This window comes from Acanthochromis polyacanthus, chromosome 3 (assembly GCF_021347895.1).
Source record: "Acanthochromis polyacanthus isolate Apoly-LR-REF ecotype Palm Island chromosome 3, KAUST_Apoly_ChrSc, whole genome shotgun sequence".
Taxonomy (NCBI): Eukaryota; Metazoa; Chordata; class Actinopteri; family Pomacentridae; genus Acanthochromis; species Acanthochromis polyacanthus.
The window spans coordinates 21,392,063-21,406,834 of NC_067115.1; the positions used below are offsets into that span (position 1 = coordinate 21,392,063).

The following is a 14,772-nucleotide window of genomic DNA, read 5'->3' on the forward strand; positions in this document are numbered from 1 at the left end:
ACACACTCCCAGTTGTCCCGGTGCCATCCACCCAGACACCCATTCACCAGCAGAATGAGGCAGTGGCAGCCAATGAAAACAGCTCTTTCCCACCCGCAGCTTTTTGGGTTCGGCTCAACCAATCAGGAAAGGCTTGCTAGTGCACCTGACCCTGTTTCTGGCCTAGGACGGCCAATCACAGAGCCTGCTGCACACCTGATGCATTGTGGTCTGTTCGCTGGTAGTCGGCAGGCTCGCACTGGTGCGGACCCCCGCGCAGGTGCTGTGGATCCAAGCCATTATTCTGACCGGCAGCCAATCAGATGCATCATTTCATTATCAGACACATGTGGCCTGGCAGACTTTGAGCGCTCGCATTTTGTCTCATGTGTGCGTTCTTTAGCTTGTACGTATGTGCTTGCGTGCATTTGAGGAACTCTGCTACCCCAATCCCAGAATGCTTTGCTGTCTTATCAGCAGGCCTCTTTCACTCTGCTCCTGGCTTCATCATCATCTTGAGACTCAACAATAGGCACTGTGTTGCCCCCTCAAGGAGTCGAGGGCCTCGGCAATAAAAAGAGACTAAAAATAAAAAAAAACATGTTTATGGACTAATAAAGATGATTAGAAATCGCACAATTGCAGAAAAATGGAAGGTTTGCGAGTGCAGATTATCTGTAATAAAAGCTGAGGGGAGAGACGGGGGAGAGAGGGAGAAAGAGAGTTAGCTGTACAGACCTCTCATTGCGAAGGATATGAATAGCCTTTGTTTTCACCACAACTCAGGGCTGTGTGGTCTGCCAACGTCTGGCTCTTATTATGGGGTTTGTGTCTGTGTGTCTGCGTAAGTGGCATGCACGTGTGCACTGGTGTGTGCTTGTGTGTGTGCTGCTGCGTGTTCGTGTGCGAGGCCGAGAGCGCATGGGTGTGGAAAAAATGTATATACGTACGGGTGATTATATTTTCAAGAGGGTCAGACTATATGCGTGCGCATTCAAGCATTTCCTCACAACCAGATACGCTGTGTTTTCTCTGCTCCTGTTCACTAAATAAATGTGGCATGGGGTCTTGGGCTGGCACAAGCGTGTGTGCATGCTTTTTTATCCGTTAAAGTTGTGAAATGAAATAGGATTTCACAGAACGGCACAGCGGCTGTGGGATTTGGGCTCCCTTCGGCTAAGTAGAGTGGGATAGGTTGATCCAATCAACGGCAGAACTGCAAGGAGAGCCTATTTCACAGCTCCGGGCCCTGCCAGAACCCTGTCTGCCCGCCTGCCTGCTTGACTTAGAATACAAATGAAGCTCCCTGAATGCACACCTACACACATATGCATGCATACTCAGTGGTACTTACAGACAATCTGACTGAGGATTTATAAAGCAAGTGTTTCTGTGGAGAAATGAAACCAGCAGGGGTTATGAGACTGTCTCACATATTACAGGTAAATTTTAGAGCTGCATCACAAAGAGGAAGCAAGAAAATCCAGGTTTTTTTTCAGGGTGACTTCAGGAAATGATTGGTCACAAATGTCTCTGTGGATTTTACAAAATTCTCAAAATCAGTTTTCTTTTCGCTGCATATATTCTTCGGGCTGGTGTTGCCTAATATTTATTTAAGAACCACAAAAGCCCAGTACGACATTGTTTTTGGTGAATATTAATATGTTTTAATGATCCCAAAATTCATCGCAAAGTCTATTCCTCTCATTTGAACATCATACAGAGAAGCAGGCGCTAGAATTTCTGGCACCTTTGTGCTGAAATCATTTGAGATTGGCTTCCGAAGAGAGTCGCGAACAATGTGGCCAAATCACTGTGCAACTAAACTGAGAACATTTTAATTAAATAACCATCTTTCTGTTTTTCAGGCTACTGACACCTACCTGGTGAACGACGATCCTACTAGAGGCCCAGGGATGCCTGAATGTTTCCTCGTATCCGACACATATAGGGTATACACACCAGCACAAACACACTCTAAGCTCTCTATATCCATCCTTGTGTTTGCATCCCAAGATTTATTTCCTGAACACACCAACAAACCCAGTCCATTAGAAATAATCTCTGTTTTCACTTTATAAAGATTTATTACGGTCGAAAGAAGGAGGACATTCAAAGAACAAAGGGCTCATCAGCGCATTTTGCTAAAAAAATCTTTTTAAAAGCTCAGACTTCAGCATGATGAAAACTACACATGTTAACAAGTTTGTTGTGTTCAGTGTTCTGATTCTGAATAGGAGCTTCTGGTGTTAATGTGTTCAGGAAATACATCCCCATTTTGTGTTGACACTCTGGCTCATATGTCCATTTCCTGTAAACTCTCTCACATATCATCGTGGATATCCTGAATTCATCTGTCGACTGTGCTGACATGTGGCAAGAGTGCCCTGCAAAAACATTACATTTCCTAAAAATGTCCGCTTTTTCGGTGACACGTATTCTTTGCAAGGTATTATTTACGCTTGGCAGAAGTTTGGCTTTGTTGCAGAATCTGCACACATTTTCTTCACGTCGAGGACTGAAGTTAGAAGCCAGTTAAAACAAAGTAAAATGCCAGACAAGATTTGTTTTGCAGGACACTTTCTGTGTGACATGTACTGCATGTTGTCATTTTCATGTAATTGTTAAAACACTGTGTTTCAGGGAGAGTTTACAGATAGCTGCTCGACTGTCTGGAAAACTGCTCCTTTGGCCCGTGTGCCGCGATCTGACATGTTGCATTTTCCGCTTAAATTAAGGACTGATGACATCAGACTAACTAAAATAAATCTATACGTTTTCTTCCTGCTCAGTACAAACACAGTAGAAACGCAGTAATCCAAACCAGTCTGAGTATAACGTATGAGCAGCTATTACACACAGTAAACACATAAAAAGCAGCAGGCGTAACACATTGCTCTGCACACACACTCAGATTGCAAACAGATCCATAGAGTCTCTGGGATCCACACTGTGTATAATATGCTTGTTAGCCATAGCGGCCAGTCAGCCATTTCTTTCTGACTGCATATGCCTGTATGCATTTGACTGGCGTGCTCCTTCCCAGAGCACACATAAACAGCTTACTCTAACAATATTTACACTGTACGGTGTAGTAAACGGTACAGTTACACATATTTTCCGTTCACATATTTCCAGCATTTTGAAAGACAGCCTCAACCACCTGTCTCACACATTGAGCATGCTAATGGCAGTATCAGTATGCTACATCACTTTCAATATTTAATGGCCTAGCCACAGGCAATGGTAAACAGCAAGTATATGGGTAGTGCCATGTGTCAGTGAGAGACCACAACATGCTAACTTTAGACACACCATATGGTTTTCTCGTGTGCTTTCTAATGGCAAGCGTAGTCTAAGAAATCACTAGATCCCCACGCAGTTGAAGGGGCTTTCATAGGTGATACTAGGACCGGCCTGTTTGATCACGAGAGAGTGAGAGAGAGAGAGAGAGTTTGGAAAGAAAACATGAGCGCCAGTGTTTTGTAACTCCAGTGGTTGCTATAGTTTGTTTGTTACAGCCAAGTGCCTGCGCTGAATACTGAGATGGACATCCAATGCCAGACTGCAGCCAGAGACAAAGACGATGTGTAAAGTCAGACAGACGGAAGGGACAGTATGTGTGCGAGAAGAGGACGACAGAAGGAGAGAGAGAACAGCAAAAAGATGATAAAAACAGAAAAACATCACCAAAAAATACCACTGTGGAGGAGAAAAAGGTTTTAGCCAGCAAGAGAAAGAGGGGAAAGTGAGGGAGCACACAAAGGCTTTGGGGTTTGGGCCTGTGCCGCGGTGGGGTGTGGTTTGGAAAGAGGAGAGACTTTGGGAAAAGAAGACTACACCTCAATATGCTTTACTTTTTTCACTTTTATTTAGTATTTCTCTCTTTCTTCTCAGGCTAATTCTTTTTTTGGTTGTTTGTGCCAGCGTATCTTTGACCACCAGACATTTGTGTCCATGCTGTACATGCGTGTGCACATGTAACTTGTGTGTAAACTGTACATTGTATGCATGTGTGTGTCTGTGGTGTGAGCGTCTAAGTATCCTACATAGGCTGAGGTCTCGTAAAGCTACACAGCTTCATATCCCCCTGAAAAACTTGGCATACAAGCGCTGGGGTGACCTCAACCCCAAAAACCGCACCCTTGCACACTCTCTCTCTCTCTCTCATACACACACACACGCACATATGTGTGAACACACTTTTGCACAACTCCAGCACACACACACACAGACATATGCACATTCAGAATTGCATTCGCACGTAGGCACACACACACTTCCAAACACTAATGCTCTCACACACACTCTCACTTACACACTCACGCACACATGCACAAGGCAGGGGCTTATGTATAATTGCAGGCACTCTGCCTGCATATATGAGTTTGATTAGGCTGAGGAGCAGGGAGCGGGCGAGGATAAAGCCAAGCCTGATTAGAAACAGAGTGCATTGCTTCCATACAATAGGAGTCACAATGAAACTGGTTTAGACCACTTTGCCCAAGTTCAGGTATCTTTTGTTTGCATTTATGTAGTCAGCTGGAATATGACTTGGAATTAGCTAGAAAGGAGAGAAATAGGAAACCAAGAGGTATCACAGCTGAGTAAATTACAGTCTTAGACAGTGAAATGTACAACTTGCTGTAATAATTTTGCATTTCTTTAGTTTAACTCATAGAAGTACCCTGAAATATTAACAATATTTAAAATCTTATTGTAAATATTTCCTAAATTGGGGTTGTAACCTTCAGATGAAGAGCTATTTGTTCCAGATTGAGCAGCAAAGAGCATCCTCAGCAAAACGGACAGAGTTGGGCCTCATGTCCTGCCGTGACACCCTGTAAACTGCATTAAAATACAGATAACTGGCCCACACGTTTCAGCTGCTTCAAATGCTCCATTTCCAGCGCTCGTTTAATTTACTGTAGCACTCAGTCCAACTTAGAATACGGGCCCTCTTCGGCTTAAGGCACTCGAATTAGTTGTGCAGAAAGCTTTGCATCACCATCACGACAAAAGACCACAGCTTAATCTGAGTTGTAAATTTAAAACTTTTTCTCGTTTCTATTTTGGTCAGACTTGGGCTTGCTTCTGCATTCTTCGTAAGACCAAAGGATATGAAAGCAAGAAAAAAGAGATCATTTTAAGGAAATCTGAGCCATCAATCACTTGCTGTGTTTGCTGTGTGCTCACTGGCAAAAGGCAGTTTTATCAAACAAAAGCAAAAATATACTTCAACTCAGAATATACTTCGACTTAGATGTGCCTGTAGTGGGGTTATTTAGAGATGATAGTGTGGGAAGGTTTGTGGAATTTTAAACTCATACCACAAGCTACTGAAGGGTTTTAAGTATCATAAAAAAGAGACAGATGAGTAGATAGATATGGATAGATAGATAGAAGTGAAAATTACATTTGAAACAGAAAAGCTACAGCAGCTTCCTGCAGAATTGTAACTGCAAATCTGAATGCCATAATAATAAAGATAATAAACATATATGCAGATAATAAAATCAAAAAACACCGTAACTGCACTCCTCGTTGACAATCCCAGACGCCCAACAGTGCAGCAGTAATGCTGTATCTCAAGCGGAGCCTCTTTGGAGGATTTTTAGAGAAGCACGGATTCTTTCCAAAACGTCAAAAAAAAAAAAAACGCATTCAAATATAAAGTTAGGTTTGTGTCAATCAGAGAAAAGCGGGGAGGCAGAGAGAGTGAGAGAGTGGGAGAGAGAGAGAGAGAGAGGGAGCGTTAGAGAGAGAACGCGGGAGGGAGGGAGAGAGAGCAGCAAAACTTTCCCCTAAAGTTATTGCCGAGCTTTCACTGCGAGCGAGGCGGGGTTACAGCCTGGACTGAGCCACAGCGGCTTTGCAATGCGGCACCGCAGCGAACCTCCATCCAACTTTGTTATCAACAACTCCAATTTTCATCTCTAGACACCACCATGTACTCCCCTTACTGCTTGACACAGGTATGGAAAGACAATCGCCGTTTTAACGCTCCTCTTCGCTGCTTTTTTTTTTTTTTAAAGAAAAAAATTTCCGGTGTCGTGCGCCTCCGGTCTGCTTCTACTGTACGCGGTTACAGTGTTGTGTTGTGTTGTGTGTCGTGCTGCTGCTTGTCATTTGTTGCGTATTAAGGACCTTTTTTTCCCCCAACTCCGCTCTCTTTTTCCCGTGTTTAACCTCCCTCCCTCTTTCTCTCCCTCTCTCTCGCTGCCGTCTCTCTCCCCCCTTTCTTTTTAATGGCACTCCTCCAACGGGCTTTTCTTGTGCGTCTCATTGCGCATGGTTTGGAGAGAAAATGGCGCTTCTCCCAAATCTATTTTATATAAAACGGAGGTTGGAGAAAGGGGAAGGAGAGCTGGGCGTCCTCCTGGCAGCTGGCGACTAATTGCAAACACCTCGAGGCAATAATCGGCTGCTTCGACAAATATCACAAACCTCATATTAAGTTCTAATGCTTGACTTGCAGGACAGTGAATTTTTTAGGGGGCTCTTTCTGTGCTTGCGGCTGTTCGGGAGGTCGGTCCGTCTTCAGCCGCGGACTGCCGTGGGGCCTTTTAGGGTCACCGTTCAGACCTGACCTTGGGTTTAGTATATTCTTCCTCAGTAGGCTCGTTTTAAAGAAAAACTTTATCCCATTGAATTAAAAAAAAACTTTTTTCAGGCAACAGTATGATATATGATATATAAATGGGCGTGTGTGTGGAGACTCAAATAAATTACAAAATCCAGTAATTCTTTAAAGAAGAAATGCATGTGTTTTCTACATTCTCATAGTTATTCTGTGATATTTAAATTAAAGACAGGTTGATTTTTTTTGAGGGATTCACTCTGTTGGAAAACGTCTCATGCGTATTTATGTGTGTAATTTCCAAAGGCCGTCTGGGCTCATGGTTCTGTGAGGGCAACACACATGAATATGTGTTGTTTTCTTTTACTTATTTGAAAACAATCTAACAAACTCTATAGCCATCACATCACTTTGTAATATTCAGCTCACATTTTGGCCCTTCAATGCAAAATTAGGCTTCAGACTGAGTTTTGACCTTTTGAACTTCAACTTGCAGTTCTGCTACTGAACATAAAAAAAGTCTAGAGTTCTGTTTATCACCTCAAAGGTTTTGTAACTTGTCTTAAATATGTCATATTTCTGTTGAAAATATCCACCAGAAATAAGATCTAGGTGAAATAAACTACAAATAAGAATAATGGGTAGTGCTTTTAAACCGCTTTGGCACAAGGGAAGCTTGCTGATTATTTTTGTTGCTTTAAAAAAGTCACAGTAAATATGTTTTATTCCTGAACTGGTTGTGGTGAATATCTAATTTTTTTTTTCTGCAACTCAAACCGAATCGTTTCACTGCTCACAAGAGCAAAGGTCATGCTGTAAATGACCTTTTTCGTTTTCCTCGCAGCTCAGCGCTTTTTCTCCCATAAACTGCAAATTTATTTACAGTTCAGTTTGTTAAATACACATATGCTTCCCAGACGCACATATTTCGTGCAGCCACTGCAGAGTTAACACATGAGAAGTGCAGGCGCGCCGAGTCTGCAGTTTCAGGCCGCCGCAAGTCCGTTTTCTCCCTCTGCCGCTCGGTTTCTCACGTCAGACAGCCGGTTTAATGCCGTTTTTTTAATTTCAGTATTTTACCATTAAACTGCATTTTAAAGATCAAGTTGAATGTGAGCGTTCCATTCAGCATTTATTAGGAGGTCATGTATATTTTTCGTCTGAGCTGAACTTAGGAGTTAGAGATGCACTCCAAGTCATCACTTTTAACTGCCTCATGCGTAATATTTACGCACTCATTTATATTGTGAGATGATCTGGCATTATACGGTCACAGGTGTTCAGCTTCAGGCGTGTAGGGGAAATTCTTACTGATACAAGGAGGTCACGGCCTGCCGAGTTACGCACTTCTGTGTTGTTGTTTTAGGAGCTTTGCATTATGTTTATTAGATTTTTCTAAATATATTCGTGATAATATCGGACTTTCACACAGTTGCTGTGGAGCAGCAGAGAAAATCATTCCTTTCCTTAAACAGAAAAGTCTGGTTTTGACGAGCTCCGTGGAAAACACGCAGGATTCCTCCTCAGTGTTATTTCAGGCCCTCTGACCAGACCTCAGCGTGTTTCTGGGACTTTATGAAGTTTGTCAGAAAGAAAACGACACAAAACTATATTTTCATCTTCTCTCTTTTTGTCACCGCAACAAAGTCAGACGTGGATTCTACATCAGAAGCAATTGCACCACTAAGAAAACGGCTTCTCTCTCTTTTTACAATTTTCTTTCTTCCACTTTTCCCTTGACCTTTGTGGCGTCTGTGCGTTTTGAACAGCGAGAGAGACATTTTCTAATCAATAGTCTATTTGATTTGCTGCGTAAAATAAGTCCAACAGCCCTACTGCATATTTAGCACAGATAATTTTCCAAGCCTGGTGGTATGAGGCAGAGGTCCGCATCGAGTTGCCTCTTTCTTTCCATTAATTAAAATTAATTGGCAGCAGATCCTCTCTCACGAGCGCCGCATGGACGCGTGCTGCCCATATGCGCGATACATATTGATCTGCTTAGGCTGCTGTTATTTCGTCTCCGGCTTTCACTGATGGATATCAAGCAGAGCTGATTTGTTTGCATTCTCTCATATCTTCGCGCGGAGCTCGTGTTTGTATTCGGAGGATATTAAGATAACAGCGGTCAAAAATTAACTTTAAAGACGCCCATGCATCCTGCTTACACCTGCAATTAAAACTTGATTCGAAGCATTTAGCTTTAATTTTCTGTGATCGTTTTTAACTGTCTGTGGTTTGATGCTGTAAAAAAAGAGGGTGGCCGGATTGTTTGTTGTTCTTCGACTTGGTGCGTGTGCGCATCCATGAGCGCACGGATGATGGATGATGGATACTGACGTGCGTAATGTTCTTGTAACCGCGCTGCTGCTACTGCCGTCCAGTGACTCCATTAAGATTGTGTTCTTGATCACAGCCATGTAAATAATTCACAAATCACAGAAAACATGCAAAACTGGTGTAAACAATCTACAATGTATTATTAATGCTGATAAAAGCTTTGCTGGAATGGCCTGGTAGGCGACGCACCCGATCAGCCAAAAGCGCACTTGCCAAACATCACCAAGAGGCTTTTTGTACTTTAACGGGAGTACGTTGCTTTGTTTCACATCTCTGTGACGGAAATGCATTTGCATAAAGTTTTTATGTGCTTTTTTTGTGTGTTCTTCTTTTTTGAAGGTCGAGAAGGCGTCGTTAATTAAAAACTTTTATGTGCTGCGTTTGGAAATCAATTATTTCAGACTCCAGTTAAGTCCCGCTTATCCAAATGAGATGGGCTGCTAATGTGGAGCTACAGCGCGTCTCACAAACGCATGCCAACTTTTGAAGCTTTGCTGCAGACTCAGAGATGTTTAACAATGTGCGGCAAAGATTGTTTAACCGTTTTCCCCCCGCACGGTTCGCAGACAAAAAGTTTTATTTGCTTTCCTCGATTCTCGCTCATGAGCGATTCATGTCCGATTATATGCACTTCTTAAGGGGGGTTTAGATTTTGGAGATCAAATGAGCCCTTGAAATTCGCTCGGCCGTGCAGATTGGCAAAGCACTTGAAAGCGTGAAGGGAAATCTATACATACTGTAGCCATGCCATATAGCCATAGCAACAGAAAAGAAATGTGGTCAGTATCTTTGGCGATGGCGATAAAAGCGCTTGTGTGTAGTTTGGTGTTTATGCACATATGGGGAAGCGTACAGTCTGTGTGGCAATATGTGAGTAGCCCACACATGCAGTTTGTGCAGCTATATTGTTCTGAATATCTACTAATTTCAACACACAAAGCCAAATGTTCTGCTTTCACCTGTTAAAGTCAGAGCTTCGAGGTCGAGGCCATCATATCTGTTAACGTGTGTGTGCGTCTTTGCGCATGTGTGTGTTTCTTACTCCTGCTCCGTTTTGGACCGGTGGCTCTCCTGCGTCAGTCCTCGGTTCTGGTTTCACTGGGACCGGACGGTGACGGCGGCGGTGCTGGTGTAAGTCGAGGTGGGCCTGCGTGATCTGGTAACATACCGAGCCTTACCGGCGTCACTTTGCACCACACACACACACAGACACACACACACTGCTACTAATCCTGCTCGCACAGGTCCTAGTTAGTAGGCACAGCACAGGCACCAGAGAATAGATTTGCTGTAGTGGACGGTGAGCAGGGCTAAACGTGGCCTGCCAACTGAAGACCAGCGGCAGGCAGACATGCAGTGGGTTGCAGGCAGAACCCAGGGGTACACTGTGTTCTTTTTACTTATTCATCCTTTTTGCTGGAGGCAGACCAGGTCCACCTTACACTGCTTGGCCCAGAATGAGGGCTGGTAGGGAGGGACTGAGGGGAAGAGTGCAGAGAAGTAGCACCAAATGTCTCTATCAGTTGAACAGTCTGAATACATTTTACCAAAAAAAAAAAAAATGCACTTGCGGTTCTTTAAACGGGAAAAATAAGTCCATCTGTAGTTCACATATTTGAGTCTTATGTATGTTGATGCTGCAAATATTAGTTTTAGTTTGTAACATAACAAAAATGTGCCATTGCAGAGACCATAAGGCCCCGAAGCCAAACCCTGAGGCGGCTTGTGGACAGTCCTCCTCTCCCTGTGTGTGTCTGTGTGTGATTCTGTCTTGGAGGTGGGTTAAATCCAACACTGGTGCTCTGCTTATCCCTTATCTGTGCAGTCTTCCTGACTGCCCATAGAAAATGGATTTGCCATGCTTAACAGAGGCAGTTGGCACAACAGGGTAATAGGTGGCTGTCCCCTGGATGGATGGGCATGTGTTCGTGTGGCTGATACGTGTGTGTGTGTGTGTGTGTCTCTCAATGCCTCTGCCTTCTAGTGTGGATTAGGTTTAGGCTGATCTGTGGCCAGTGGAAGCAGGCGACCCCTATAGCGGTTTTATGTTGGTCTGAGATATAGTTTTGTTTACCAACTCATACGGTACGCACATGTACATACACACACACCTTAAATCAGGCTGAGCGCTCGCATATGTTATAGACAGATAGACAGACATGTGGCGGAGGAGCCGCAGAGTCAAAATCACTTCAGCGTGCTGATACTGGGAACATCTCTCTCCGTTTAGCCTCTGCCAGTTTTTGTCATGAGAGCAGAAAGTACTCCAAAATCAAATAAACACAATTATCCCTTAGAGCCTTTGTTGTTGTGATGTTCGCTACACGATATAATTTTACATTTGGCTGGTAGTAGGAATTAGGTGTGTAAACCGAGTGAGTGATTGACTGATAATTGCATAACCTCCCTGTGCAAAATTGTTATTTTTTTCTCAGGTTTGAGAATCAAAGGTGCCACAACTCGCAGTTCGCAGTCATTTAACACGAAAAGACTTTAGTTTGCCAGCAAGGGATGAGCTCATCAGACAGTGGAAATGTGAGGAACCAATAAGGAATCAAGGGATGAGAAGATGCAAGAGGCAGTGAACTGCAGTCTCCTTGCAGCTGCTTGGGGACAGACTCCCCTTCACCTTCATCCTGCTCCTCCTCCTCCACCCCCTCAATTAGCTCCCTTTAAAAGAGAAGTAACGGTTGGTGAGAGATCTGCATTGTTCCAGGATGAACCTCAGTTGTTGTTGTTGTTGTTTGTCTCCCTCTCTCTCTCCCTCTCTGTCTGTCTTTCTCCATCCCCCTCCTCTGTGACCCATTGGTGTGTTTTTCGTTTTTTGATTTTCTCAGAGGCTTTTTTTTGTGGGGGTAACCCCACTGAATGGGACAATGCAGCCTAGCGTGAAATTAAAGCTCTTAGTTAGTTTGGAGTTGCTCAAAAGAGGATTTTACACATGCATGCATTCATCACCCTCCCATACGCTATAGATATAGCTAATTAGAGGAAGTACACCCTATGTCGAGCATCAAGAGCCCAATTAAAAGAGTAGGGGAAACCTTGGTGTGCAAGATCTAGGCCAAATCAGCTCGTTGAATGCCTTTCTATTGCTTTGTGTGTGAACAGTATGTCTGCCTCCTTAATCCAGGCGGTAAAATATGGACAAGGCTGATATGAGAAGCGCACAAGTTTTATTAACATATGCATGTCACGTACTCGGTAAGTAAATCAAGAAAACACTCAGATTGATCATCCTGACGGGCGAGCGTCTGATTCAAAACAGATTGGGCAGCTCTTGCTGACTCTTCCAAGTCTCATTTTGGAAGTAGCCTGCACTGAAATGTCTGTCATGCGTGCACATTGGAGTTTTTTGTTGATCATTTCAAAGGCTTAAATTTGTGCTTTATTACTGTCAAACTCAACGGTCCTTAAAGCAGCAAAAGTTGCATATTGGCAGAGCAAATGGGGACTAAACGATAGCTGACTGCTGTCCAGCTTGAGTCAATATGACTGCTGTAGCTTTAAAGTGTAGTTGATGGAAATACATAGGTCAGCCTGTATAGCCACTAGACTCCACTGTGTTGAAAAAGTGCTTAAGGTCATTTATTTTTGCCACTGCAGTGTGTGTGTGTGTGTGTGTGTGTGTGTGTGTGTGTGTGTGTGTGTGTGTGTGTGTGAAGCGGAGGCAGCCCAGTGCAGAGCAGCAGCTATCACCTATGGGGCCGATAGCTGAAATATCCACCAGGCTTAATGAATATGTCTGACACAAAAACACTAACAATCTTCCAGTTACTTTATTTCCAGTATTATCAGGTAATACACACATGTGGCGCTACGTCCACAGTGTAGCTCCTGGTCCTGGAGGCCTCCCATGAGCAGCTAGTGAATCCAGTTTGTGAGTCAGACTTCGTGGAACAAAGTGTGCTGCACTCTGATTCTCTCTCTCTCTCTCTCTCTCTCTCTCTCCCTCTCTCCCTCTCTCCCTCTCTCTCTCCCGTTGAGAGCGCTGGCAGCTCGCCAGCGGTGGAAAAATCTATAAGCCATTGCGTAATATACCATATCTTTACCTTGGTTGAACCCTGTGCAAGATCCACAGCTGTGTGAGCCCACAAACAGAGAATTGAGTGTGTTCATGCCGCAGTGTGTGTGAGTGTGACGGAGACACACAGACACACAGAGTGGCTTCTTTGTGGCTAGTTTTCAGTGCTCACCCTCATATAAACAGTATCACACCACTTTGATCAAATGCTGCTGACAAAATATTTTTCTAAGTAGACTGAGCGTGTCGCTGTGATCACTTTCTGCAGCGTTATGCCAGGAGAAAAAGCAAGCCGAGGCCACATTAAATTTATCTGTTTTTGTGGCGGGCGATGTTAAAAATGGAAATCAAATTAAGTTCATGTTTTGCCTTTGTGACATTTAAACTCCATGGCAACGTCGCTGCATTTCCAAAATCAGGGACACGAGCATATTACTATTCACTACTGGAGTTACTTGTTCTCTGTGGACATCTTTAGGATTAGAAGGCCTCAGCTATGCCTCTCATTCACAAGATTGAGTTTCAATGTTGTGCTTGTGCGAGGCCTCACTTGCAGTGTCCATCTGCACCTGAAGCTTCTTCGGGAGCTGCGAGTGTTCAAACTCCTGAGGGAGGGAGCGTAATGTTTTTATTGGATGCCTTTGAACCGAGCCGTACTCACTGACTTTCACACTCTTCTCTTTGATAGTGTACGCTCACGGATGTCATCTCCGTCATGGCTCTTATCTCACGCAGATACTCTGACACACACGAAGAGCGGCACGAGGATGCAGATAAAGACAGCAATAAGTTGCTCACAAAGTGTGTGGGTCCCGCTGAAACAACAAACAAGATAAAATGCAAATGACATATTTTCCAATCAGTCCTCATCGTCGCTAATATGATCCACTCAGGCAGTGTTATCACATGTTGGGAGTGATTCGTTTTTGATGGCGGTGATTATTATTAAATGGGGTGTAATGACTACTGATAATCCCCACATGCAGCTGGGCCCCCTGGATTTGCTGGGAGGCTGTTGTTTTGTTAATGCACGACTGAAACCTAAAACACATACAGATGTGTGTGGGACAAAACCACAAACCCCCGTTGAGATCCCCGCCATTGTTTTAGTGCACGCTTGCACTTCATTTTGTTTTTTGAACTGCTTGCTTATGGAAATTTTTCAACAAATGTGCAACTTTCTAGGCCAGAGCTCCCATATTAAACTGATTTTCTTTCCTCTGCCGTCAGCTACACAGTGTAAAGGGTCAAACTGTGTTAGTGCGGTGATGGTGGTTTGGGCCGGAGGGGGAGGTGGGTGACAGCTGTGTGAGGGAGGTAGCTGGAGTTGGTGGGATGAAGTTGGTTGGAAGACGGGTACTGCATCATTTTTTCACCTCATGTGTTGCATATGCATGCGTGCGTGTGTGTGCGCTGTGTAAACGTTTGTGAGACTGACTGCTGATATGTTTGTGTTTATTGACTCAAAGAGACAGGCCGTGGCTGCGTACACAGCGGTGTACGGGTGGCAGGGGTCCAGGCTTGGGGGAAACGTGTGTGTTTAAAGTACACACAGGCCTAATTATGCTGATTTAAGCATTCTTGCGGTCCTCCCTCTGGCTTGTGGTGTGTTAACCGGCACAGGGGCGTCCAGCAGAGAGTGAGAGGGGGGGGGAGAGAGAGCGAGGGAAAATATGAAGAAGACGGAGATTAAAAGGGCACCCTTAATAAGGATTTTTTTAAAAAGCAGAAGAACGAGACCTGGAGACTAAGAAATGGCGGTAGAGGTTGAAAACCCGGCGAGAGCGACGGCGCTGAAAGAAAATGTTGTCCCAGACACTGATGAAACAGAGGAAAAACATACACCACC

At 44.0% G+C, this 14,772-nt stretch overlaps 1 protein-coding gene across 10 annotated transcripts in view; it reads left to right on the forward strand.

Annotated features, from left to right (window-relative positions):
• Window positions 1-14,772, forward strand: part of LOC110948863 (nuclear factor 1 X-type-like) — a 121,140-nt gene that overhangs the window by 5,604 nt on the left and 100,764 nt on the right. For 9 of the 10 annotated variants that reach the window (XM_022190598.2, XM_022190605.2, XM_022190606.2 and 6 more), the window contains exon 2: window positions 1,848-1,931. In XM_022190598.2, coding sequence (XP_022046290.1) covers window positions 1,848-1,931 — 84 coding nt within the window. Of the gene's footprint in view, window positions 1-1,847; window positions 1,932-5,778; window positions 5,955-14,772 lie in introns of those variants that run through there. The other variant, XM_022190600.2, reaches the window with a different exon arrangement.